This window comes from Perca flavescens, chromosome 9 (genome assembly GCF_004354835.1).
Source record: "Perca flavescens isolate YP-PL-M2 chromosome 9, PFLA_1.0, whole genome shotgun sequence".
NCBI lineage: Eukaryota > Metazoa > Chordata > Actinopteri > Perciformes > Percidae > Perca > Perca flavescens.
The window spans coordinates 20,851,871-20,877,597 of NC_041339.1; the positions used below are offsets into that span (position 1 = coordinate 20,851,871).

Here is a 25,727-nt window from a genome sequence, read left to right on the forward strand (position 1 = left end):
AAAATAATGTTTTAAACATCTGTATCGGCCCGAAGTTTCACAGTCGGTACATCCCTAATTAGTATTCAAAAATGAAACATCCTAAAATGTTCCTACTTCTCACTTATACTTATACATTTCTGTTTTTTTAAATGGCTCTTCAAACACACCAAGAAATAGACCAAGCCATGGATTTTGTTTCTCGCTCAAGGCAGTAGTTTACTGTGTTACCAAAGCACATTCCGCCACTGAATCAAATATGCGTATTGTGGATTTCTAGTTAAAGTAATTGCAGCACTCATCACTGCAGGGGGGCCTCTGATTCGCTTTGGCAGTTGGTAAAGTATCATTTAAGGTGCATTAAGAAAGATTTTTTATTAGTTTTATCATTACAAGTTTTTTAGGTGGCTTCTAGTCAAATCACACATTAAGTGCTTTGAAACTGAATCCTTCCTTCGAAAACTCATTCCAAAGCATTTAGCTGTTGATGCAAAGCCCTCAGCCAGCCACTTCTAGTACTCCTTCATTGTCATATTATCCCTCAGGGGTCTGAGGGAATTAGAGACTCACAGATGATTTTGGAATGCTCTATATGCAATATTGTTGTCAATTTGAACTGATGTAAGCAGTATTTTTAAAGTAGCATAACTTTTTTTGTATTCAGCAAAAGTCCAGCTACAATAATATCTAAGTACAATGTATTTCATGATTGATTTCATGATATTTTTTTTTGGTCTGCGTTTATCCGCCGCTAAAGCTCCTGTTGGATGACGCGCTTCAGAAGTGTTGAAAATCCGCAACTTTAGCGTTTAGCTTAGCACGGCGCCATAGCAACCATAAACAACACTGGCTCTAGCCATTTGCTGCTTCCTGTTTGGTGCTAGAGGGAGCGCACCCATTGGTTTTTAGTAATGTTCACATGATTTAACTTCACTACCAAGGCTTAAAACTTACGATAATATCAAACATGTTTAATTTAGTTGGAACGTCAAGACAGAAAAAAGACTGACTCAGACTAAGTTTTATGACCACCTTACACTAAACGATTGAGACGACAGGAGCGCCCCCCAACTCTAGCAAGACTCTCAGGATTTCATTCCGATATTGGAAATTTGTCTGCAACAGTGGAATGGCTTGAAAAGTCGTTTGGTGTAAGGTCGGCATAAGTTTACAAGTATTTGCCAAATTTCAAGATTTGTGGCAAACGAAGATAAACAGATAGACTACATGCAGACAGCTTCCTTTTTAGCATGTTTGTAACAATTTGCCATTTGCAGAGTAGCGCGCTGTGCTTGTGTAAAACAGAGGAAGTTAATGAGAGGCAGACCTAGCAGATTTACATTTTGCTTTTTCTGCATGTTTATGCCTGTCGAACAGATTGATCAAGTATTGGCTTTTTACTCACAAAGTTTTTATTGCACTTACAGTAACAAGCGTAACGTTAGTCGTCATCTACATCAGGGGCCGTTGCTTATCTTCTCATGTGCTACATGTTGTAACACACTATAACTCTGCTGTGCTGTGTGTGGAGTGTGGACATCCCCTGTTCATAATGCCGTCTATCTTCAAAGATGCAAAGCTTGTCTCCAAATGAATTATGTTTGAACCTTGCATTTTCTCTGGTTTACCGTGGGCGTTTTCCAGTGTGACTTACTGTAGGTCCTCTCTTAATACCGAAACGAATCGGCATGTGAATAGAGATGCAAAAACGGGGGGGTTGGGTTTGCGCTGTAGCTGTGGAATGTTACCTGCTGTGACTGAGTAATGGAAAAGGTTTTATGTTTTATCTAATTCACGTTATTTAAAAAAACAAAAACACATATTATTTGGCAGTGAACACATTGGAAGGTGTAAATTACAAGGTTTCTGTCAATATTTTTGGTATGCTTGTATGATAAAAATTTGTGAGGCTTTTAATCTTAATACATAAAAAAATGTATTCTAATCCTGCTGAGCTCCGCCGGGGAAACTCTCGACCCCAAAGGGTTAATGGATTAGAGCATGCTGTGCTTATCTGATAGCTTGCAGCATGACTGCATTTATCTTATGGCTGTCAAATCCTCCTCTCTGGTGGGCTTGCCCTGATTGCGTTAGGGGGGTTTTCAGAAGATGATCAAAAGAGTCTTCCTCAGAGTCCGAGTGGCAGTCACTCATTCTACTTTGAAGGGTCCACACTTTGAAGTATGCCAGGGAAGAAATGATATGCTGGTCAAATGAAAGGGCTCCATGGGATCTTTGAGTCGGTTATTGTAGTACGGGCGATTTGTCCAAAGGACGTGGTACAACTGAAAGGTTGTAATAGGCTAATTACCTATCGATGGAATTACATTCAATCTGTTGGAAACGCAGAACAGTCTGCTCCGACCAGTGCACAGGCAACCTGAATGTGCAGCCACATCATATGGAAATATTCATCTCAGCTATGAATGACCCATCAGATAAAAGCAGACCTGCAACCGACAACTGAACTACTTGAGCTATACCATTAACACACCGTCACACCTACACACACACACACACACACACACACACACACACACACACACACACACACACACACACACACACACACACACACACACACAAAATAAAACTAAAATGCAAGCATTTAAAAAATAAATGCCAACAGGCTGCAGTAAATATAGTCTTAACTCCAGTCTTCTTAAGAAAGTTATCAAATCCAACTACACTTGAGATGGGGAAGTTTGGAGGAATGGATTATGATATAATTTCTATGATGATATATCAATGCTAAAACCGTTATGCCATTCATCACATTTGCTTTGAAAATTGGTGTTTGTGGCTGTAAAGTTGACTGTTGGTCCAAACAAGTTTATACTTTTGTTTTTACAAAGTACAGTTGTTTGGAGATTAACTTAAACTGAAACTTTGCCAATGTCTGCAATTTACACACACCCCCTAAAAAAAGTGATGCTAATACAGAAAATACAAACAAATCCACAAATTCTGCAAGTCGAACACCTAGGGCTGGGTACTGAATTCAATACTTTTTAGGCACCTACCGAATTGCCTCCTTAGTATCGAGTATCGAAAAAAGCCTCTTCATTCAATACCAAATTGCAATACCTAAGGAGTAAATCTCATCAGCGTCAGTGAGCCAATAATGCAGCATGCTTCTACCAAGATCTCATAATGTTTGTCATTGGCTGTCTAACGTTAGACGTCGTAGAGGCATGCAGGAAAAACTCTATATTACGCACAGAGACTGGGCTCACGTAGTAGGAGCTGAAAAATATATAAAGGATTTGTACCTTAATGTTGTAATTTCTTTTTGTTAAAATGGATTTTATAAAATTGGTATCGAAAAAAGCATCGTTCAGGAACCGGTATCAAAGTCACGCTACTGGCATCGGTACCGGTATCAGAATTTTTTTAACGATACCCAGCCGTATGAACACCACAGGAATTCCCAGAGAACCAGAAAACTACTTTTATCTTTGCTGATATTTTATTTAAAATGCTGCCTCTGTTGTCAAAGTGGTGAAGTGAGTGGTGTGTTGAACTCTCTCAGTAGATTTATAGAAAGATCTACTTATAAAAAAGGGATTCAGTTATTTATTTAAAGTAGCATTATTTGCATTTGCAACACAGTGTATAAGAAAAACAAGAATAGAATAACACATTTTAAACTTTCATAGTTTATTTTCAGTCAAACCTTTTGTGAGTGTATCAAACCATGAGTTTTTGTATCACAGTCATGCAAATACTATATTGTAGATTGTATCGTTACACCCACACCAATTTGGTTGAGGCCAAGCAGGTGAAATCTCTATAAAGTGACAAACATGTCTACATGGCATGTTTTATTTGCCGACCCTACTCTCTTCAACACTCCCCACCCATTTTGGGGTGGGGGTGGGGATTTTTTGCACTGTAGGTGGTTCTGCTGCAGCAGTCAGTGAAGTTTGACAGGATGATAAATTGCCCTGACTGACTGTCAAGTTCCTATTCTCACTCGGCCTGTTTTGTGTGTCATTTTTTTCCTTCTCTCGCATTCCTGCCAACCAGCAAACTGCCAGCTAATAATAAAATTTGTGCATCCAGTGAAGTGTGGCCATAAACTGTTTATTGAGACAATAGTTTGGTTCAGTATCTGTGCATATAAAGTGAATGCGTAGTCTTCAATTAGAGGGATGCAAACTGAAGCAAGTACTTGTAACACACAGATCATCTTTGTTGACATGCTACTAGGAGAAGGGATGGTGTCGGCATATGTCTGGAGCTTAATATGCTTAAAGAATCATCGCTGTTTTGTTTAACAGTTTAATTACCCATATAAAAATTGTGCTTGACATTAAAGTCCTCAGGAGTTTGGGGTGATTGCTGCATGATAATGGTGCTGATAAGGGTGCAAAGCAAATGTTTAATGCTCTCCCTACCCTTATTAACCTCTCTTGATGTGCCCTTGAGCCTAGGATCCTTGCCTCGACTGTTCCAGTGCTGCAGCCCAGTCACCATTTGAAAAGAATTAATGGGAAGCTTAATTAATGGGCTGCCAAGTTTGTGTGTTTATCAATACAATCATTTCGGACCCTGCAGCTCCCAACCCAGGATGTTGATCTTCTCAAACAACTTGTATGGTTAAATCAAAGCTAAATTTAAAGGAGAAATACAATTAGAAGAAGTACAGTAATAATCCCAGTAGCTACTCTTTCATTATTAATTTAGCTCTTGACATTGCTACTTACTTTACTCCTAAACCTCACCCAATAGCTTGGGTGACATGTCAGCCTTTCAGGGTATTGCTTACATATGGCGTACTGTGCTGTGCTTCCTCACCACTCTTTCATAGGTCATAGGGAGGGGGGTGAAATAGCCTTTAACATAGTCTGTTTCAGGCCGGTTTGGTTGGGTGGATGGCGGGATGGATGGCTGGGCAAAATTGCTTTGATAAGCTTTTTCAATTGAGATTTCAATCCATGTGATAGAAGTGTGACCTTTAAAAATGGCTGACTAGAATACTAGAATACACATTTGATTGTTTCCTGTGAAAGGACTCAGCTGGGGGACAGTTTTCTCTCTCTGTTTCCAAGCAACTACTGTACATATATCTGAACTACATACTTCCCCAAAACATCCCCCCACGAAACAGACAGCGGCATCCTCTACACTGACAACTCACTACGATATATGTACTGTAGCTTACTCAAAGCTGGATCCAACAGAACTTGATTGGTCCTGAACTAAGTGGCAACAGCAAGTGCATAAGTACAGTAGCTCAGTCGGCTTCAATGTGAGCGGTGCAATGAATTATTCAAACTTGACTTTATATCACTCCTACACACCTTGAGTTGCGCCTGCCATGTCGCACTGGAATTTGGCAGGTCTTTAAGAGATGCTAAATAAGTTACTGGCGGTCTGTTCACCAGGGATCCCTCATTTAGCACCGGCTTCCTTTTCTCATAGTTTGCAATGAATTGATACACAGTTCAAGGGCTGACACTTGAGCACCCTTTAAACACGATGGGAGCTGAAAGATAAAGAGTTAGGCGCAGATTTCAACAACAGAAGCCATATCTAACACTTCCCCATTCAGCTGTTGAGCATTAACAAACTAAAGAGGTGCTCAATGGGCACATGCTTTTTTTTGTTTGAGTGTTAATAACATGATGTAGTAGCCATTCTACACATATTTAATGGCAGCTGGCAGCCGTAGTAGATTTCCTTCCAAGCAGCCACTTTTTTTAAACCTTGTTAACACCCACCTCATTTTGAAGGAGGTTCCTCTAAATTAATATAAATCAACTATTTATATATTATTATTTTTATATACTGTTTCTTTAGTGATTAATCATGGCTGCTGTGGCTCAGCAGGTAGAGCAGGTTGTCTGCTAATCACAGGGTTTTATTATAATTACATGTTTTAGGTTTTAGTTTTACTTTTCTGGGCATTGTTCCTGGATTTTCTTTTTTTAAATGACCACGAGTAAAAAAGAGGAGAGTCTGATATATTCATACACACAGTATATCAACATGTTCATATTTAACTTTTCATAGAAGCAGTTCTACATAGTGCTTCCTTCCCACAGCCAAGAAAGTACGTGGTAAAAGGTTAGTGATGGTGTTTGCTTTGACTCTATGACTCTGAATTGGATCACTATAATACTGACCTTGTAGATATGTATAGGCAGATATAGCTCCATTTGTTTTTGCTCCATTTTGTTCCATTCTTGTTGCAATTCATCAAATCTTGTAAGAGCCAGTTATTCTGAATGCATAAGTGGAATATGGTTTAATATAACTTCACATACTTATTGCAGTGTGTTAAGTATTCAGGCTTTGGCCAAGCTCGACAGATTGATTCAATTCCGCTCACTGTGGCGGCCAAGACAGTTAATTAAACAATAAGCACAGTTGAGCTGTGGTATGGAGTCAACGTTTTGCTTAGTTCTTACACACTACAGTATGTTTCAATTCAATGCTAGGGTAAAATGTATTTCATATATTCGCTTAAATCCTCCGAAATTGAACTGCTGGCACTGATAAGCCAGTGAAGCTGCATTGTTTTGACTGGATCTGAATACTCTGCTGTGAAGCTAGCGCTAATGGGATCTCCGTTTGTAGAGTGAGGCTGTACCGGACTCTCCATGTCCTGGAGACTGGCGGCGCAGTTAGAAGTCGCTGCTGACGGGCGCGGAGCTCCGACCGCTGTCTGCCCATGCGGCGGGCTGCACTGCCGTCCAATGGCATCAGTATTAAATTGAGGCAGTTTCATAACCGGTTAAAAACATCACGTGTTTTGGTACAGTTGGTTTTAACACCTGATGCAAACCGTATGACACACATGAACACATGTACACATGAAAACCACAGTTAGAACCGCTTTATTGGCATTGACTGCCTGATAAGCTGTAGAGGCGGCTTCGTCCCGCTGCAGAGAGACTCTGCTGCGCCTGATTCTCATAACAGCAGTTAAACTACCGTGGTGGACCGTTACACTACCACTGTATATTCAACATCTAATAATTTCTTGATTAATAGAATGTATTTCAAAATAGAAAATATTGCACTTCATAACGTTTTGTAGGCTTATTCATAACATGATTGTATTATTGTACAAATGAGCCTAATAGCAGTTTATGCAAGTCACTCCTAAATTCAATTTAGTAGCAAAACTTGCTCCTTGGGAAAAAAGTTACCATCAAGCCCTGTTCATATTCTTTAAACAAAATGAACTTTGGGATCAAGCGTAGTAGGCCCAGGTCCTGGAAGCGAAAGGCCCCTTACTGCATTATATTCCATTGTATTTTATATTTTGAATAGTTACCTGCTGCCACCAGAATCCCATTCCGTTTTTAAGAAAACAAATTAAATCTCTCACAATGATGTTCACATCTGGTATATTTTGACTGTAATCAACAAATTGTTTCATGCATAAATTCTAATGCACAAAAATAATAAAACGCGTTGATTCAATATTCTCCTCAGTCACACAAATTATGCCCTTTACTCAGTATGCTTATTTGCTATATGACATATGCTATTCTCTGCATTGCCTAAGCTATTTCTCTCAGTCACATAGATCTCTCAACCCAGCTATGTCCAGCAGCTGAAATTGTGTTTCCCTGACGACAGTGCATTTGGCTAAATATGTCAGCACAGAAAGTAACAGTGAGGTAATTCTACGGGTCACTGAGGTGGCAGCACGTGCAATCAGACATGATTTAGGGCTCCTTTGGCCCATTTCCACTCCCTGGATTTTAGCAGCCTTAGATTGACAGCCAGGGAACAAGGTAGGGGTTATGTATCAAGGCAGACTAACTGCCTGTTTTTAAGGCAGGCCCTGCACATCATGCAATTCTACCCCTAGTTCTGGCCCACACCTTGAGTTGGGGCCAGAAGGCAGCAGTACACAATGTAGCAGCGTGGGTTGTTCTCCATCTTCAGGAGTTAAAAGGATAAATTGATGTAGAAAATGCTGCTCTATGCCATAATGGATTCTTCAGTGGTGCCTGCCCTATCTGTGTATTGCAGCCCTGAAGGAAGTGTACTCACAGCTCCCCTACACAATGTGGGAAATTGCTTACTGCAGCGGGACTTAGCAAGCATTGGCGCTGAATGTGAAATTAACCTCACTATGATTTCTTTAATTTGCTTGGAGTGACATCTCCCTCAGGTGAGAAGAGCCTCTGTCAGTCTCTCAAATATCTCTGTGTGCAGTCACATACAACTCTTGTTAGGTCTCCTTGTGGTTTTAAGTAACTTACACCAACAGTGGAGGTTATTTTTTTCCATTTTTCATTCTTTGTATTTTTTAAGGATACATAATGCTATGTCTGTTTTTGTTCTGTAATGTAAAGGCTGAGCACTCAACATATAATGTTCTTCAAAGTATATATCAAGGATGCGTGTCTTGTCTAATGGCTTCTATGACCTTTGCAAAGCCCTCTTCCTGCTGTTATCGATAGGAATACCATTTGCAGCCTGGGCAGGATGATGCTACTAAATATATTGGCCTTCATTTCTCAAGAAAGACTGCAGCCTAATTAGATTTTTTCAAATGGAAATTTGTCCATTTGTTTCGGAATTATCTTTATGTGTTCGAACAGGAGACCATAGAACTTGCAACACAAAAGGTCTTGCATTCATTGTCATAATTAAGTCACACTTAATACTATATAAATAGTTTAGATGTGGATGATATAGGCACAAAATAATATGCTGTTTCTTAGCTGCATTTTTACAATGGTCAACATTTGGTAACATTTACAAAAATGTAATAAATACAAATAAACTCACAAGTTAAATCTTTCAAAATTCACATTTTTTCCACTACATTGCAGGACAGTATTTGAATTAAAGTATTGTCATAGTCGAATCCTATTGTTTTCTTGCAATAAAAGTCTATGGCAGCATATAACTGATTGGCTTTGATGAGGTTTTTTCTATAAATAATTGTAACACTGACAGAACAGTCAACAGATTGCACATTATGATTACATATGTCAGGGTCAACACAACAATCTATTCAGCACTGCTTTGGTTCAAATCTAAACTCACATTTAGTCCTATGACTGAAATCTTTTCACTTACCAGCAAACGTGTTTTCCCCCTGAATTTCCTCAGCCTAAACACTGTAAGTATTTTATTTGGCCACTGTTCTGTGTTTTGTCAAAACATTTTTCTTCTTATCCCACAAAATGTATCCAATCATAACTTTGTGCATGGGGACCATGTTTTGGATGTCTTTATTACAGCTTAGCAACAGAATTTGTCTGTTGTACGAAAATCAATTTGGCAGCAAAGACAGGGAGAAATCCATATCTCTCCAATCATAATCAAAATTGCTCAGTGCGAAGACAAGTAATAGTAATGGTTGTAATGGTTAATCATTTACCTCTACACTCTTACTGCACTCACCAGTGGGACTATAGTTTGTATGAACTATCATTAGTAAAGAAATTCACAGCGGGATTTCAGTTGTATAGTTATTATTATTAGCAGTTCTGTAGAGCTTTTTCTGTTAAACAGATATGTGTTACATGCGCAAATTTGTGGATTTAGTGGTTAACAGCAAACTTGTTAGATTATTAGATTGATTTAAAGTTTTTTCTGGGCATCAAGAACAAAGATGAGCAGTAGGAACATGGATGTGGGATGTAAGAGCACAGTAGAAGTCATTTTGTAGGCTTGGCAAAATTGATACAATCATGGTGATGATGTTATATGTTATATCTCCCACCATACTTCATTTGGTTCAACTCATCTTGAAGGCTTGACTAATGTATGACCATCTGAAAGATGTCATTAGAAGGTATTTTCATGCTGAATCATCAGCCCTACGCTCCACAATTCTCTTCATGTTAGTGAGCACTTGCAAGCTGTAATATCTAGCGCCATCAGTTTAATTAGGAGCCTACATGCCACCTGTGGATATCACTAAAGGGTACTATTGAATGTGGCCTTGATTATTACTCACACCTGTTCCTCATGAATGTGCCAGTTACATTGAGCCTCGTATGAATTGTGCAAGCAGACATTTTAAATATCAGGAACACTACAGGAAGGACTGATAACATTAATAATGGTTGCAATCGATTTAGAAATGCCAGTTTTAAGGCACTGGTATTGTGCATGCTGGCTTACTGGCTTGGCTTACTGGGATAGCTCAAAAGAATGGAGCCATCATTATTTTCATAAATCCCTCCTGTGCTTTACCTGCTGCGTCTGAAATAAAAAATATTCCGTGGCTGGGTTGGCTCAGCGGGTAGAACACATATACTGGGAGGTTTATGCCTCGACACAGAGGTCCTATCAATTAAAGATGGAAAAGCCCAAAATATTATCTTTAAAAAATATATATATATTCCATGTTAAAATTTGTTTGGTTTGAATCCTTTTTGTCAATTATCATAATTCAGGCTAGATAGATGCTGTTTTATATCATATGGTCAACCATGCACAGGCGACCCATTTTGTACCCACTATCGTGAAAGCTACACTTAGTGGCGTTTGAGAACTCACTTTAATTTTTCTCTATTGATTTTTTAGCCTGATTTGGCATTCTGATGTTTTCTCACTTTGCAACGTCATTAAAATACATATTTTATGTCTTGCTCTCACAAAACCAAAAATATGTTTTAAAAGGAAATTCAATTAATCATTTTAGTAATTAAGTCTCAGACTGTATTGAAAATGGCATGATTTCTTGGACTAAAAGACTTAAAGCCACAGGGGGGAAAAGATTGTCTGGTCTATGGTGCCATACAGCTGGACATTAGGCGGGACGACATCAGACCGACTGCCTTGAAGAAAACAACTTCAGACCTAATTGAATCAGGCAGTATCAGGTGAACACAGATATGTGCAGTAGAGTGAAGTTGTGTTCTGCTGGCAAAAATAACATTTCCTGTTTGGGTTTTTGCCATTTAAAATAAAAGTTCAGACTTCAGAAGCTATGTCAGAAGATTAAAATAGAAATGTAATTACACATGTAATTACTTCTTTAATGCATCCGCTATGGCTGGGCGATATGGAGAAAATCCAATATCACGATATTCTTGACCAAATACCTCGATGTCGATATTGCGATGATATTGTAGGTGACAATTGGTGCTTTCACAAAAATATTTTTACAATGACGTTTTAGATAAATAAGCATTGATAATGTGGACTTAGTGGGTAATGGCAAATAATAGAAAAGCTGTCTGTTACGTTCAGAAAATTACATCACTACTGTAATGCAGCCTTTAAAACCAGGAAAAGACAACACTTATGCCATATTACAATATCCCAAATTTAATATGATATCTGGTTTCATACCAGGATATTGATATAATATCAATATATTGCCCAGCCCTAGTATCTGCACTCCTTTACATTAAAAACATTGTCTATAGGCTAGAGATATCCAATGAACTGAAAGAAAAGGACCATAAACCTCCTTCAAGCTGGTGTAGATGACTCTTTTGTAAGATTTTTAACCCAGTTCAGACTCTGTCTTAACGGCATAAAAATTGTTATCTAATGTTAATTTTAATCTGCACTATTGCAAATGTAACATTTACATCAAAGTGAAGTGCTCATCTCAAAATCTGATAGTTTGTGATTTTTCCCAGTGTGTGCATGTGTGTACTTCTGTCAGCTAAAGCCAGGAAAATTGCACTTACACATCCCCTGAGCAGGTGGAATCACCTCCCTGATTTCAGGTCAAATTGAACACAAAAATAGAGGCTTAGAAATAATATGGATGCCTTTCAAAGTTGTTGTCAATGATATCCAACCTTCTGTTGCCGATGACAATATTTGTAGACCGAGGGGCTGTGCAACACAGTAAGACAGAAGGGAAGAAAGTCTGTCTCTGTTCTCATCTTGCTAATCGTACCGTGCAACACCCAATAGAACATGACTCGTTTCATATATATGTTTCATTTTTATTTAATGCTTATTGTTTTAGGACGTTGATTGCTCCAACGTGCCCTATGCCACCAACTATCCCCCAGTGGCAAATAACTGATTCATTGGGTTTTCCAGGATGTGACAAATAAGTTTCTGTGCTTTCCTGTGAAAACCACTGCATTTGATTCAGCCATTTGATAAATGGCACTGGAAGCATCAGGCATACTTGGCCTCATGGGTCACTGCTTTTGATTTCATTGCCCTAGTAAAAGACACAAGTGCACACAGTGGATTTCCACATCCTGCGTATCATAATTCCCCATTACACTGAAATGCACTGGAGCTGTGCATTAAGAGCAGTGTATAGGTCAACCATGTTACAGTAACTACCGGTACTTGGTGGAAAGGAGGGGGGAGTATACACAGGGCACCGAAACATAAAGTCCTGTGAAAGTCTGTAGATCTTTTATAATCCATAACTGCGCAAATAAAACACATTTGTTAAGCAGCCGTCCCGAGCAGGCGTCACAAAGTGCTTCACAATAAAAGACAAAAGCAACAAACATAACCCTGCTGTCTGTGTAGGTTCCTTGATTTGTAGCATCAATCATTGCATGCAGTAAACAAGCTAGACACAGTGGAACCACTAATGGTTCTCAAAAATCCATAAAAGCTGTGTTTGCGATATGTAGACAATCATTAAAATGAATATATCTGCTTTTTTGCTTTGTCATGTACGGTGGACTTAGTATTCCTCTGACACACATACCAACTACTGTACATGTACACATCCTGCTATCTTTCTATCAATCACTGGTGCATTATTATACACATAGTAAGCGGCTCATGCTACAGATACACACGGCAAGGAGAATGTATTGTGGTATTTGTGTGGCTAGAGGTACAAAGCACAGCTACACAGTTGGATATTTGAGGGAATCAGTAGGTGTAGTATGCGCTTGGTGCTGAAATAAGGTCAAAAATCAACAGTTAAATAGCGTGTTAAATAAAACTATTTCCTTTTAATTCATCAATACTGTATCTCTTAAATTCAAACAAAAAATTAATTCAGTATTACTTAACCAAGAGGAGATTTCCTTATCACAAACACAAATGACAATGCGGTTACATTATATTTTAACAGTATTATTTTCTAAGCAGCATTGTTGCAAGAAAGATAGCTGGACGGTAAGATCATGCGTTTCTGTCTATTCTCCGGTTTCTAGGAGGATGTGATGTCTTTTATCAGGAGTCGAGGTGCGGGCTTTGGCTGTAGCCTAGCATAGCAGGAGACCTACTTATTCAGTGAAACAGATCAAATCCAGTCCCTCTGCATCTGCCATTTAATTCTAGGTTTATTACTGAGGCTATAGGTCTCTGTAGGGCTACCGCACGGACAATGACTTGCTCTGAAGCTACAGGAAGAACAATTCACACCAAGCAAACTGTTTAAGTTGAATTTAATTGCAATGTATTCATTTCTTTTGGATTAGATTTAGTGCTGACAGACTATCCATTAAGTACGGTCAAGTACAACACTTGATAGCGGGTGCCTGTTCTCCTGTAGAGATCCCAGACTTTGCGGCTGATTTTGACAGTAACATCAGAATCGGTTTTATTGCCACAATAAGTACACTTATGTGGAATTTGCCTTGGTGAAAGGTGCATAGACAAACAAACAAACATTGAACATTAATATGAAATAAACAATAAATACAGAATAACAAATAAATGCATACAAAATAACTGTTGCATAAGAAAAAAAAAAAAGAGGCTGAATGGGTTGAGTGCAAGGTAAAATCAAAGATACAAGGTAGAGAATGACAGTGAATTGCACCATGATAACCTCGTCTGCATAAATCCCTCTTATTTTTTACGTCAAACTTTTACTCCACCATTTCATTGCTATACTGACACTTTGTGTACTGCACCCCTTACCCCCCATCAATGGGATTAAGTAAAAAAAAAAAAAAGGAAAAAAAGAAGCTTCTTCACTGGTGCACAGCCCAGCCATGAGCCATGCACCGCCACAAAAATAGAGCCCTTTGTGTTATTTCTCCGCCCCTGTGCTCTCTTGGCATATTAACGGTTCTGTTTTTCAGAGACATCCGGTGGTTGTTTATCAACATTTTTCTTTCCTTTGCTGTTGTTTGTGTAGCCACCAGTATCTTTGCCAAGACTCTTGGACTCCATTGTTGTGTGAGAAGAGACAGGAAAGCTCATTATCGACAATGCTTTCAGTTTCAAGTTTTTTGACAGAATAGCTAGTACTGTAGATAAAAAAGCCACCATGTTTGCAGGATAAGGAAGTGGCAATATATAACAATTCAGCTCACTTGCTGGGGAGATTGGCAGCACAGAATGGTAGTATTCCCTCTCCTGAAGCATGGGTTGTCTTGATTCTGGCCTCTCTTGAGATATTGCTGAGTCAGTGTCGGGTCTCTGATACTTTCTGAACAGTATGTTGAGCTCAGTTTTGCTTGATTGTTTGATCTCCATACTTTCCAAGCGCATCCCTGACAGGTTGTATATAAATAGGTTTTCACACTGAGCACTACTGAGTTGGAAGTGAATTGTGGTCAGGTGAGAATCTGCAACAGTATTTCTAACACACATACACAGTGCTTCCTGCTCATCCATCCATCCATCTATATATCTATATATCTATCTATCTATCTATCTATCCATCCATCCATCCATCCATCCATCCATCCATCTATCCGTAATTCCCCCTGATACTTGACACCATACTGTATCTCATTTTTGCTTTTTTCCAGTTATACTTTCAGTTCTTACCAGCAATACATTTACAAAAAATTGTAGTATTTCACTACAGTACTAGAGTATTTTAATGTTTCTTTGTTGATTGGAGTGGACACTGTTTATGTGGGACTGCACTCTCTCCAGCTTTTTAGGTGCAGTACGCCCCCTGCTAATATGCCAGTCATGGTGCTTTGCTGCTACTGCCTTTGGCACCGTTAACTAACTATAAAGCACTGACATGTGCATTGAGCCATTGAATCTGTCCATCTTCCAGGAAGCAGCTGAAACTGCATGGTGTGGAGTAGAGCAAATGATAAGTGGATGACTGAGAATGCACCATTATTTCATTTCCTGCCACCATATCAATACGAATGGATCAATGCACAGCTAATACTCTGCTATTTTAGAATGCAAGGAATGTAATCAGGAGTTCAGTAATATATCTAATCGCATTGCGTCTTCTACTCAGGCTTAAACTTGATAGCTTTTTATTCTAAATGAAGGCTTTCCACACACTAACCATAGGCTAGAGAAAGCCTAGCGCTGTGTGTGTGTGTGTGTGTGTGTGTGTGTGTGTGTGTGTATAATATATGTGCTAAATGTTTGTGTGCTGTGTTTGTTTTCTTTGTAGACACAGTGTAAGTACTTTGCCTCCATTTTTCTGTTTACAGCCAGGAAGTATGACAGTGGCGAATATCTTAACATCACCGGCATCACAAGGGACCAGGCTGGAGACTACGAATGCAGCGCTTTAAATGACATCGCCTCTCCTGACACCAAAGCAGTAAAAGTCACAGTCAACTGTAAGTATATCTCTTTCTTCTTCCTTGCTTCCCTATTTTCCCACACTGGCCTTGCAGGCACACGAAAGACACCGGGGCAGTCTTCTGCGATACCAGCGTCATGTCCCTGACGGTGCACTTCAAGAAAGTACACCTTCTGGAAGTTTGAAGAAGTAGAAAGCTGGAGCTTGAAGTTTCTTAATATTTAATGTGAGAATTCCCTTTTTGTCTGTGCATGTAGGTGATTAATTCACACTAAGGAAAGTTCTGACTGTTCTAAGCACTATTCCATTATGCAGGTAATGAGTCTTTCAAAAGAGTGAGGAGACAGTAATGAGGAGCCAGGGCATTAATGAATGATACTGGGCTTTAGCTGTCGTGGTCACATGGAAATCACCACTCGTAAGTATGAGCAGGAAATGGGTGCTTGACAATTATTGCCATTCCCTCTCTTTTTAAAAGTGCTCCTTTACTTTACTGTTATTCATGGAGGTTTCTGCATAGATGCCCTGTGCTAAATCTCACTTTTGGCAAAGCTTATCAGACAGTCGGCTGAAGAGACAGGGGGGAGAGGATGAGTCCTCGCCCAGTTACTGAGTCATATCTGGAAAGCTGATCCTGCATTATCCTGCATTATTGTGCAATTATTTCATACACAATATTTACGATTTAACTCTTTTTTTCGCCACAACTTTAAATCCAATAATGTTTTTACTGTATTTCCACCTCTCTGAGTTAACACAGCTTTCATCTTGGATCATTATTAAACCAAGTCTTGCGGCCATTATTTCTGTGTAATGCCTTGCTCTAATTAGCTGGGTCTGAGTGGTAGAGTTTTAGATGCCAGTTATTTATAGCTCTACTGAGACATGGGTTCAAGGATGAAAAGTGCTTTGACAACTGGGAGTGTCTTTATGCTACAGAACAAAATAGATATTCACAATGATTGATAAGGCATGTCATAGGCAGAGGCCGTATTTTAAAGCGAGGCAGCAGGGTTATGTGGGTTTAGTATCCAAACTGAGTGAATTGATGAGGAAGACTTTCCTTTGCTGTCAAGCAAAATCACCACAGCTTGAGCACCGGAGCGATACTATGGGTGGGAGTATACTTAGTTGGCCAAGTGTTAAGGCAGTGTTTGCCCACTGCCCAGAGTTATCTGAAGCTGACAGAGCTACAGAGCTGTTCCTGTCATTGGCCATGTTACTCATTCTTTATTATTGAGGAGAATTGTCCAAATATCTTTCATAGGCCCCTTCAATAATTTTCAGTGGTATGTTATAAATTGGCCTATGAAAACTGCTTATGATGTATGTTTAATATGATATTTTACATAATCCTTTAGGTATAGCACAGTTTCAGTTGCTGAAAAATATCTCTTATTTCAAATGAGGTATGCTGTATAGAAGGTGTGGGCAGTTCATTTTCCCAAGGGGCCACATGAGAAACAGGGACTGTTGTGGCGGGCCGAACCCATAGGCTAAACTCAATTCTGCTCAATATTAATTTCATCTCTTTATAAAAAGCAGTAAATTGTAAGGTCTTTGATAAGCTATGACTGGTAAGAGTAAATGTAATGATTAGGACTTGAAAAAAGTGAAGCAGACAATTATGTCACTATTTAATCAACATCCACGAAAGCAATTGTGACCAAAATGTGCATGTTTTTGCCAGTTTTCAAAGAACAGCATTAAATTAACTTTATAAAGTGCTATTACTATTTCGTTTGTAGTCTAACTACAGAATTTGCTTTTTTTCACTTTTTTCTTTCTCTCTATTTGAACAGCATTCAATTATGTCACTATTTAATCAACATCCACGAAAGCAATTGTGAACAAAATGTGCATATTTTTGCGATTTTTGAAAACAGCATTAAATGAACTTCATACAAGTGTTATTATCTTTTTGTTTGTAATCTTACTACCTCATTTGCTGTTTTTCACTTCTTTTTGCAGCTGAATCTCCAGGTTTCCCGCAATGTCCTCAGTCCTTCTCGTTACGGTTTGCCTGGAAAGCGGCACATTCTCAAACGGCTCTTTTTTTCTCTGGGCATATTAGCGCAGCAGAGTCCACCAAAACACTCTTTGATAAACACCCCTTCAGAAAATGGCATACTGTTTTTGCCGATTTTGTGCGATATCACAAAGCTGGTCTTGACTTCAGCATCCCTGGATGTGCAACACTTGGTAAAAAGCCTTGTTGCTTTTGCAGCTTAACTAGCAAAGCTTCAGATGTCCGTGCCCGCTCTGCATCAGTCAAGTTGTTGTATTCTGCGTGTTTAGTATTGTAGTGGCGATTCAAATTATAATCCGTTAACACAGCGATCTGTTCTCCGCAAACAAAGCACACGGCTTTACCTTTGACTTCAGTAAATAAATACTTAGAAGTCCATATTTTTATAAAAACTCAGCACTCTGTATCAACCTTTCTTTTTTCCCATGAGCTTACATTTTTTAGGGATAACAGCTCATTCACGTCCATGCTAATGTCTCTTGGGAGCTCAGTTCTTGGCTCGCCGACACATTGCAGTTCTTCTTTGTAGTTGCGACTTGCAATCAGAGAAGAAGAAGAAGCTACATACGTTCACACAAAAACAAAGCAACAACAAAAAACAGTGGCCTTCAAAATAAAAGCAATGCAGTTGTATACCATGCATGATGTACACTTATTTACGTTTGATTTCTAACTTCCCATTGATCCCACGTGGGCCCATTAGGGCCACCCAAAGGGCCCATAAAGTAGCATGTAACTTATTATCATTGAAGATGGAGAACGTGTAACTCCATAGTCAGACCTTTCTGTCCTCACAAGCACCTTTCACATAAAAAGACCTGTGTTTTATTGCGGCTATTTAGCATTCAAAGTGCTGCATGACTATGAGACCTGCATAAACAAAAGATGTCTCTGACATTAAAGCAGTGCAAAGCAATTTTGGTGTGCAAGACCTTCAAATGGCAGCAAGAGGTAGCTGTTTGAAAAATCTCAACTTCAGTGCCTTATGTTATGTAGCTTTATATAGTCAGTGTTTAAGCTCTCAAAACAATTTTGTAAGTATGTTTACTTTATTCTTGTCTTTTTCATGTAAGTTGCCTTGTCCCTCTACATGTGGATTTATGACGTGCTCATTTACCAAGAAAAGGTGTAGAATAAATGAATTAAAGTTGTCCATTGGAGCGGCTGATATGGCCACAGCAGGCAGAGCCTGAGCCAGCTGGTGGCCACTCTTCACTGCCTCCTCTCCACCCCAGTGCGATTCTCCCTCTGTGAAGGAAAAAGCGAAGCATTTGGACCATATCCCAATCCACTGTGTCATTCATGCTTTACTGTCACACATCAAGCTATATTCACCAAGTGCCCAGGAGCGTGGGGCGTTGATGAGGGCTCAGCATGCCAAATACTGGGTTAAAATAAAGACGTTAGCTGACAGAGGAATTCAAACAAGAGAGGATAATTACATAGCAAGAATCAAGAAATGAACGTTATTGAAAAATATTACACTGTATGGGCACGTTTATACAGCTGTTTTACTCGGCTGACAAAATCAGCCACTGAACTTTGTAAGGCTCTCCTGAGAGATTCTGCAGGTGTCACTTTTACTACCTTGTCAGTCAATGACGTGAAATATGCCATCTAAAAGATTTTAAGTTACCACACAGAATGATGACAGAAAATAAAACTATTGGTCTCTTCTTTCATACAAATATTCAGGTTTCATTGGATGTCATTGTTAAATTATGTAAAAGGCTATGATGGTGTACATTGACCCCATCAGAGCATCAGCATTGATCCTCTCAGAATATCCATCTCGTTAATAGCAGTTAAATTAAATTAAGTCATGAACATCCATCAGTTATGCCTGCGCTATTTCTCTTTTATCGTTCTAAAAAGACAGCATAGGAGTGAGTGACACTGACATTTCATGGGTTAACAGTCTAATTAAATACATGTCCGAACAATTTCTCTCTGCTTTCAAAACAATTCCTTTTTTTAAGCTAAGAACATATTTGACCTTTGGGCTAATTGCAGATTAAGGCCACTAATTAAAATAAGCAAACCAGAGTAATGAAAACAAAATTAAGCTTGAGCATGTTTGGAGTTTTAATAATACGAGGCCGTCCATAACACTAAGCCTGCCATTTGGCTTTCTATGATACGATGAGTTAGAGGCAGAAGGTTTGAGGCATTGTCACTGTGCAGCAATGTTAAGTCCAGTAACCTCTGTTTGAATTCCTCAAAGACTCAAAAGACTACATTGAACAGACAGCATTAATTAAATGACTTGGCCTGCCTTTGTCTCTCGTCTTTACACTTCCAGGGATGAATGAATGACGACTGAATACTTTTATCAACCTGAATATCAGTCATCCAGAGGGTGATGCTTGAATCAGATTCGCTGAAAAGCCCTGCTTGGCGAAAGGATGTATCAGCAGTGATTTTACCTAATGAAATCTGATCTCTGGCCTACTTTCCAAATTTACATATTCATCTTCACTGCAGGTGGGTTCCGTTATTGGCTGAAATTCTCACAGCACAGTGTGACTCAAAGGCATAAATATCACATCTAGGTGGCTGCGTCGGAGGGATGAATGAGAAGGAAACAACGGTGGGAAACCTCCGCCTGAGATTAAAAGCCAGTGTTTGATTAATTAATGAACCCACCTTGTTGTAGAATGAAGGCGTCCATTACTAACTGCATACCGATAAAACAATAATAAAAACCTGTTTTTTTTATTTCAAACTGAGAAATCAAAGGTGCCTGACCTTCCTTTGTAGTGTAGACAGAGAGAGCTGTCTGCTCTCATTCCTTATCGGAAGAGTGACACTACAGAGTTTGAGCATCATGTTGCAACATGGGATTTGACAGTTTGCACAAACTTTAGTCACACGTGGAAGGTACACAGACAACCAACTGTCTTGTTTTGCTACATTTTATTTGCTCGTCACTGTTTCCCATGCTTCAACTGAAGCTGTTTGAAACCATGCCAGATGCTCTGATCATCTCTCCATCTCTCGTTCGTGTCATAATCACCAGGGTTGCCACAAGTCAATATGCAGGAAATAAATGTAAAGAAGCCCAGAGTAGATCAGTTGATGCCATGTTAGCACCACAAATGTTTGAATTATTGATGCGGAGTAGGAAGGCCCTGGCTTTTTTGGGATATGGGTCTCTCTTTTATTTACATTGATGCAAAATGTTGTTGTGTTTTTTATATGAAGCCAGTGGTTATGTAACAGCCACATTTCTGAGAAAGTTAGAGCAGAATACTAATGGCATGGTCTTTAGCATAGGGTAGCTCTGTCACACTAGATTCAACTTTGTTATTTTGTTATTTCTTACTGTTTGCTAGGATAGTCTGTATGATCTTGTACCTTCCCATCTCGATGTAGAGTTCAGGTTTAAACCAGTGCAGGCGCCTCTCCCTCTTCAACATCACTTGTTTTTCTTCATGGCAAGGTTTCACTTGCTTTGCAGAGTGAAGCTGGGCCCTGTATGCTTCAGACTTTGCCAGCCATTTGTACGCCTCCTTCCTCCTCCAGTACCCTACAGCTGTGAATTCTGCTCACATATTCCCCATTGCTGTATTTATAAAAAGAAGAGCACCTCACTTTTTTTCCTGCTCACATTAATTGGCCAACAAAACTGTGATCATTTTTAATGAATTATGAGCATGCAAGTTAGAAGTGCGTCCAGCCATAGTATTGATAGATTTCTGGGCATAATTGAAATGCAGGGACATACTGTCAGTACTTCAAATTCTTTACATCACCTTGTGTTTTGTTTGCTCCAACCCTGCCTTTCCCTCTAAAGCTCCCATCATCTGGGCTTGTTTGAATTCAAGCCCTGCTCTGTTAGATACACCCACAACATGCCCCTCTCACTCCCCTGACAGAGTTGTTCAGGGGAGTCATGACCATCTCCGATAAATAAGAGGCTAAACCTGTTTACTTATGGTCAGGAGACACATCTTCATGACCCCCCCAGTATTACAATGTCAAGTCATGACAAGAAAGTAAACAACTATTAGTGGAGTGTGAGCATGTTTGCACAGTATTAGCATTTCTTATTAAGAATCATTATACAATATAACATTTGCATAGCTGTACACTTCATTTACATTTGTATTCCCTACATACTGTGTGTGCACGTGAGTGTGTGTCCAGATCTACCTCAGTGCAGGGGAGGATTGCACTAGTGGATCAAAGGTAGAATAAATGTTCATTCCACAGTTCAATGAAATCACTTATTGGGAGTATTTTAACATCAGGCATCAGGAGTCTCAGTTGAGCATTTGTCGACAGTTTGCAGTATCCATTGAAATACTGTGGCTTACAATTCAAAAGAGAAGACTTCCTCGAATTGGATACTGATCCAATTCTAAGTAGAGTTAAAGCCAGTACCCTCGAGCTGTTTGGATGTAAATCCATCTCTCTACATCTCTCCAAAGCTCTCGTCTTGATTGCTATTTGGATTCCCTGCTGCATGCGGGGCCTGAATAAGTGAGCGGAATCTTGATCTTCTGCAGAAAAAAGTGGTCTTGCTGGTACTGTTTCAAAACACATTGACACACAACAATTTCATCTTTTAGCTTGGTCTGCTTTTTTTTTTTTGACCGATCAAAAAACGTTGACAAAAGACAAATGTCTTTAACATTGGGGCAGGCTTGCATTAATCTGTCTATTGTGTGAATGTTTTGTGTGTTTACACAGCTGGGGGTGACTTAGTGAACTCTCCTGTAGCATTAATGATATTTCCATTTGTGCTGGTTGTGGTGTGGTACTCATCAGAGCGATAGGTGGAAATTTGTGTACCTTGAACCATTTAGTGTTTAATACAGACAATAGATCCCTGGTGCTGTCGACCCACACAGTCCTGCACACTAAGCCGGTTATTTATATGCCTCGCATTGTATAAAAAGAAGGAACACAATGTTCCCTAGCTGTTCTGAATAGAAATCTTAATTAATTAATAAATCTTGGCAGCAGAACCATTCCTGACCGACAAAAAAAACAGGACAATGAAGCCCACAGATGGCAGTGGGGAACAGTGTCTCTGTGTGTAAGCTGATAAGTCATGCACTGATGAGTCCATTTCTTAATTGCAATGAAAACTCATTTTCAAATCTGGCTGAAGAGGTAGGGTTATTAATTGATCTTTTAATTAAAAAGCTTGCGTTCTCTGGGTTCTCTTGGCAAGCAATAGTTTGTAGCTAAATAAATCATATTCGGTCTTAAAGCACACCAATTAATCATTAATAGTCACGTGAGATCTACTTAAGGCAAGCGACTCAGTGAAGCCTTGTACATTAAGGTGCAATGCTCTCTGAACAAACCGTGTTCATTAATATTAGGAGAGAAGGTTCCCCATTTTACTCATCATTAACCAGTGTTGTAATGTAACGAAGTACAAATACTTTGCTACTATACTTAAGTAGAATTTTGTAGTATCTGTACTTTACTTTGTTATTTATATTTACGGAAACTTTTTCTTTTGCTCCACTACATTTCCTAAATTAAATGTATACTTTTACTCCACTACATTTCCCCTAAGCATCTTAGTTACTCGTTACTAGAAAATAAAATCAGAAGAAATTTGTTACACTGGAAAAAAGCAGGTTTGGCGAATCATTCCTCCTAAATTGCCAAGATAATGCACCCTTCATTCCAGTTGGTGACCTCATGCCTTGCCGTTTGTTGCCAAGCTGCAAAAAAATAAAAAAAAAATAAAAAAACATAGGCCAAAACTTAAGAAGAAGAAGAGGAAGCATAATGACAGTGTGTCATGGAAGCACCTGGTGCAGGCTCTGCCACCACGGTAACAGACGATGACCACCCAAAACAGTGGTGATGAAGATGACATTACACACCTCTGGCCATAAAGTTCATAATCAAAGTTTTGTTTTACTTTTACTGTTAATACTTAAGTACATTTAATACAAAAAAAATTACTTTTAATACTTAAGTACAGTAAATATCTGATACTTTAAGACTTTTACTCAAGTAAAATTCTAAAAGGAGACTTAACTTCTACCAAAGTCATTTCAATCAGGATAGACTTGTTTGCAGATATGCAAAAGGTTTTAATGTACAACAGCATATAGCGTACAGTATATTGGAGATTGAACTCCATCGTTATTAATACATTTAATATATTGATACATTTAATGTAGGGGTAGGGAACCAAGATGTAACCCCCCCGATGGAATCCAGACACCGGTGGTGGCGGAGAAAGCCGGAAAACCAGACCGAGAAGGCATCGGAGCGACAGCCGGAGAAACCCCTAGGACGGGAGGCGGAAGGGGAGGAGGAGGGACGACGTCTTCCTGAAATGACAGCTGATAGCACAGGGAAAGAAGCAGCTTTTTAAAACGCTGATGTAACGCTGTGATTGGCCTATGGGATCCTTGGCCGTTCCTGATTGGATTATCAGAAGGTGAACGACTCCAGCGCTGATTTGCTTTAGGAGGGACTGATTACTTGTTAGGTCTTCCTGAAAGAATTTGTGCTGAGTTACATTTTCTGGTAAAATACTTGTACAAGACTGTCATTAACATGCTTGTATTAATGCACGTTATAGAGATGTACAATTGGAGACATCATCTTTGTTTTGATGACAAGCTCCGCATAATGCAGATGTAATGAAAGTCTGTTTGTGATCGACCTACAACTGGCCATTTGTCACCCGGCAGGGCCTTACAGCTCCCATTTTTCTGCCATGCCTGTGCTATTCCTGGACCCAAACCCTTACCCCCATCTGGTGGAGTCACCATGACTCCAGGCAAGATTTACAGCACCACCACAGATCTCCAGTGCTCCAGACACTAAATTACCTGGATTATTGGGCCTTCATGATTTTTAGTGCACTGCTTTGCATTACTCTCCAAATCCTGTTGGTGAATTGCACAATATACTGTATGATAATATAGGACGTGCCAGCATGTTGAAATTGGAATTATTGGATTGGACTGGATTTTATGGCTGTGATCCGTCTTAACAGATCCCAGTGCCAGGATCTAAATTGGAAAGACTTGATATTATTGATATGCATATAAAAGCGGAGCATTTTGGACCACCTACAAAATGACGGGGGGTGTTTTTTTCTTTTCCAACATGCTGCAAAGGTTTCTTGTTAAGTTAACATTCTGCTCATTTGGAGCATAGAAACTATAGTCTGGGGAACTTTTATGAGAGGTGTCCTTGATAAGATAGATGATGATACATGATCAATATCCCTGTACCAGCTTTGGGTAATTTCTGGATTTATATTTAAAGTTACCATTCCTTAGTTACACCACTGGGAGGGATGGCCTATACTGTTCATATTGTATGCTGATGTTAAAAAAAAAAAAAAAAAGTGTGTGTGTGTATATATATATATATATATATATATATATATATATATATATATATATATTGATTCCTTTGTTGTTTTAATCTAATTTAGCTTGCCAGGATTTTAACGAATTTTTAATAGAGGACAGTAATCCAAGTTTACCAGAAATAGGATATCCTTTGAGTCTAATGAAGAAAGCACAATGTTCTTTTTGGCAAAAGGCTCATCCAGTTGGTAATAAATAAAAGGGGACACATCAAAATGCTCCAACTTCAAAAAAGGAAGAACATCTACATGAAATTAGCAAATTTACACAGACAGTTTGCCAGTTGTTTTGAGTTCTTAGTTTTAACCTAAAAGTATGTGGCCAGTGGCTCTATGAGTGAGGTTTCAAGTATTGACGCACCTGCCTGGGCCACCATGTCCACTGTCCTAGCAACTGTAGAGCGCAACAGCCAAGTCACCCTGCTGCTTTCAGAGGCTTCAGATAATCAATGACCCTGCACAATGACACCAATGGAGGATTACAAGGATTCACTAAGCCTCTGTCTGTCGGCATACTGCATTGATTTTGTCATACTTGTTATTGGCTTATATTTCTGGGCTGTAGTTCACTGTTACAATTTTCTTTCTTTTTCCTGTTTCTTTTCTTTAAGTATAGTACAGCTCTTCTCTGATGCACGTTGTCAGATGCTAATTACTCTGATGGTACTTTACCACAAGCTTTAGTAACCCTATCATTCTTTGCTGCAGGTTGTTGTAGCTCCTCTGCAAAGATGTTGATGGGACTGTAACTTTTTTTGCAGATTGTCTTAATGGTGTGGTTACCATTAATGCTGGTTGCAGTTAAAATACTTACAGGTCTGAAGCAATCTTTGGAGTTTCTGAAGCCAGAAAAGTGTTATACTTACTTACTTAGTATAATACTTTGAGTTTGTATGTTTCATAGACACAGGGTACAAACACCCACAGCACACACACGCACAGCCAGCAAATACATCCAGTCAAGGTCT

At 39.1% G+C, this 25,727-nt stretch overlaps 1 protein-coding gene across 2 annotated transcripts in view; it reads left to right on the forward strand.

Annotated features, from left to right (window-relative positions):
* The window catches only part of negr1 (neuronal growth regulator 1), a 153,112-nt gene that overhangs the window by 83,929 nt on the left and 43,456 nt on the right, over nucleotides 1-25,727 (forward strand). For both annotated transcript variants that reach the window (XM_028587407.1, XM_028587408.1), the window contains exon 4: nucleotides 15,273-15,404. In XM_028587407.1, coding sequence (XP_028443208.1) covers nucleotides 15,273-15,404 — 132 coding nt within the window. The remainder of the gene's footprint in view (nucleotides 1-15,272; nucleotides 15,405-25,727) is intronic.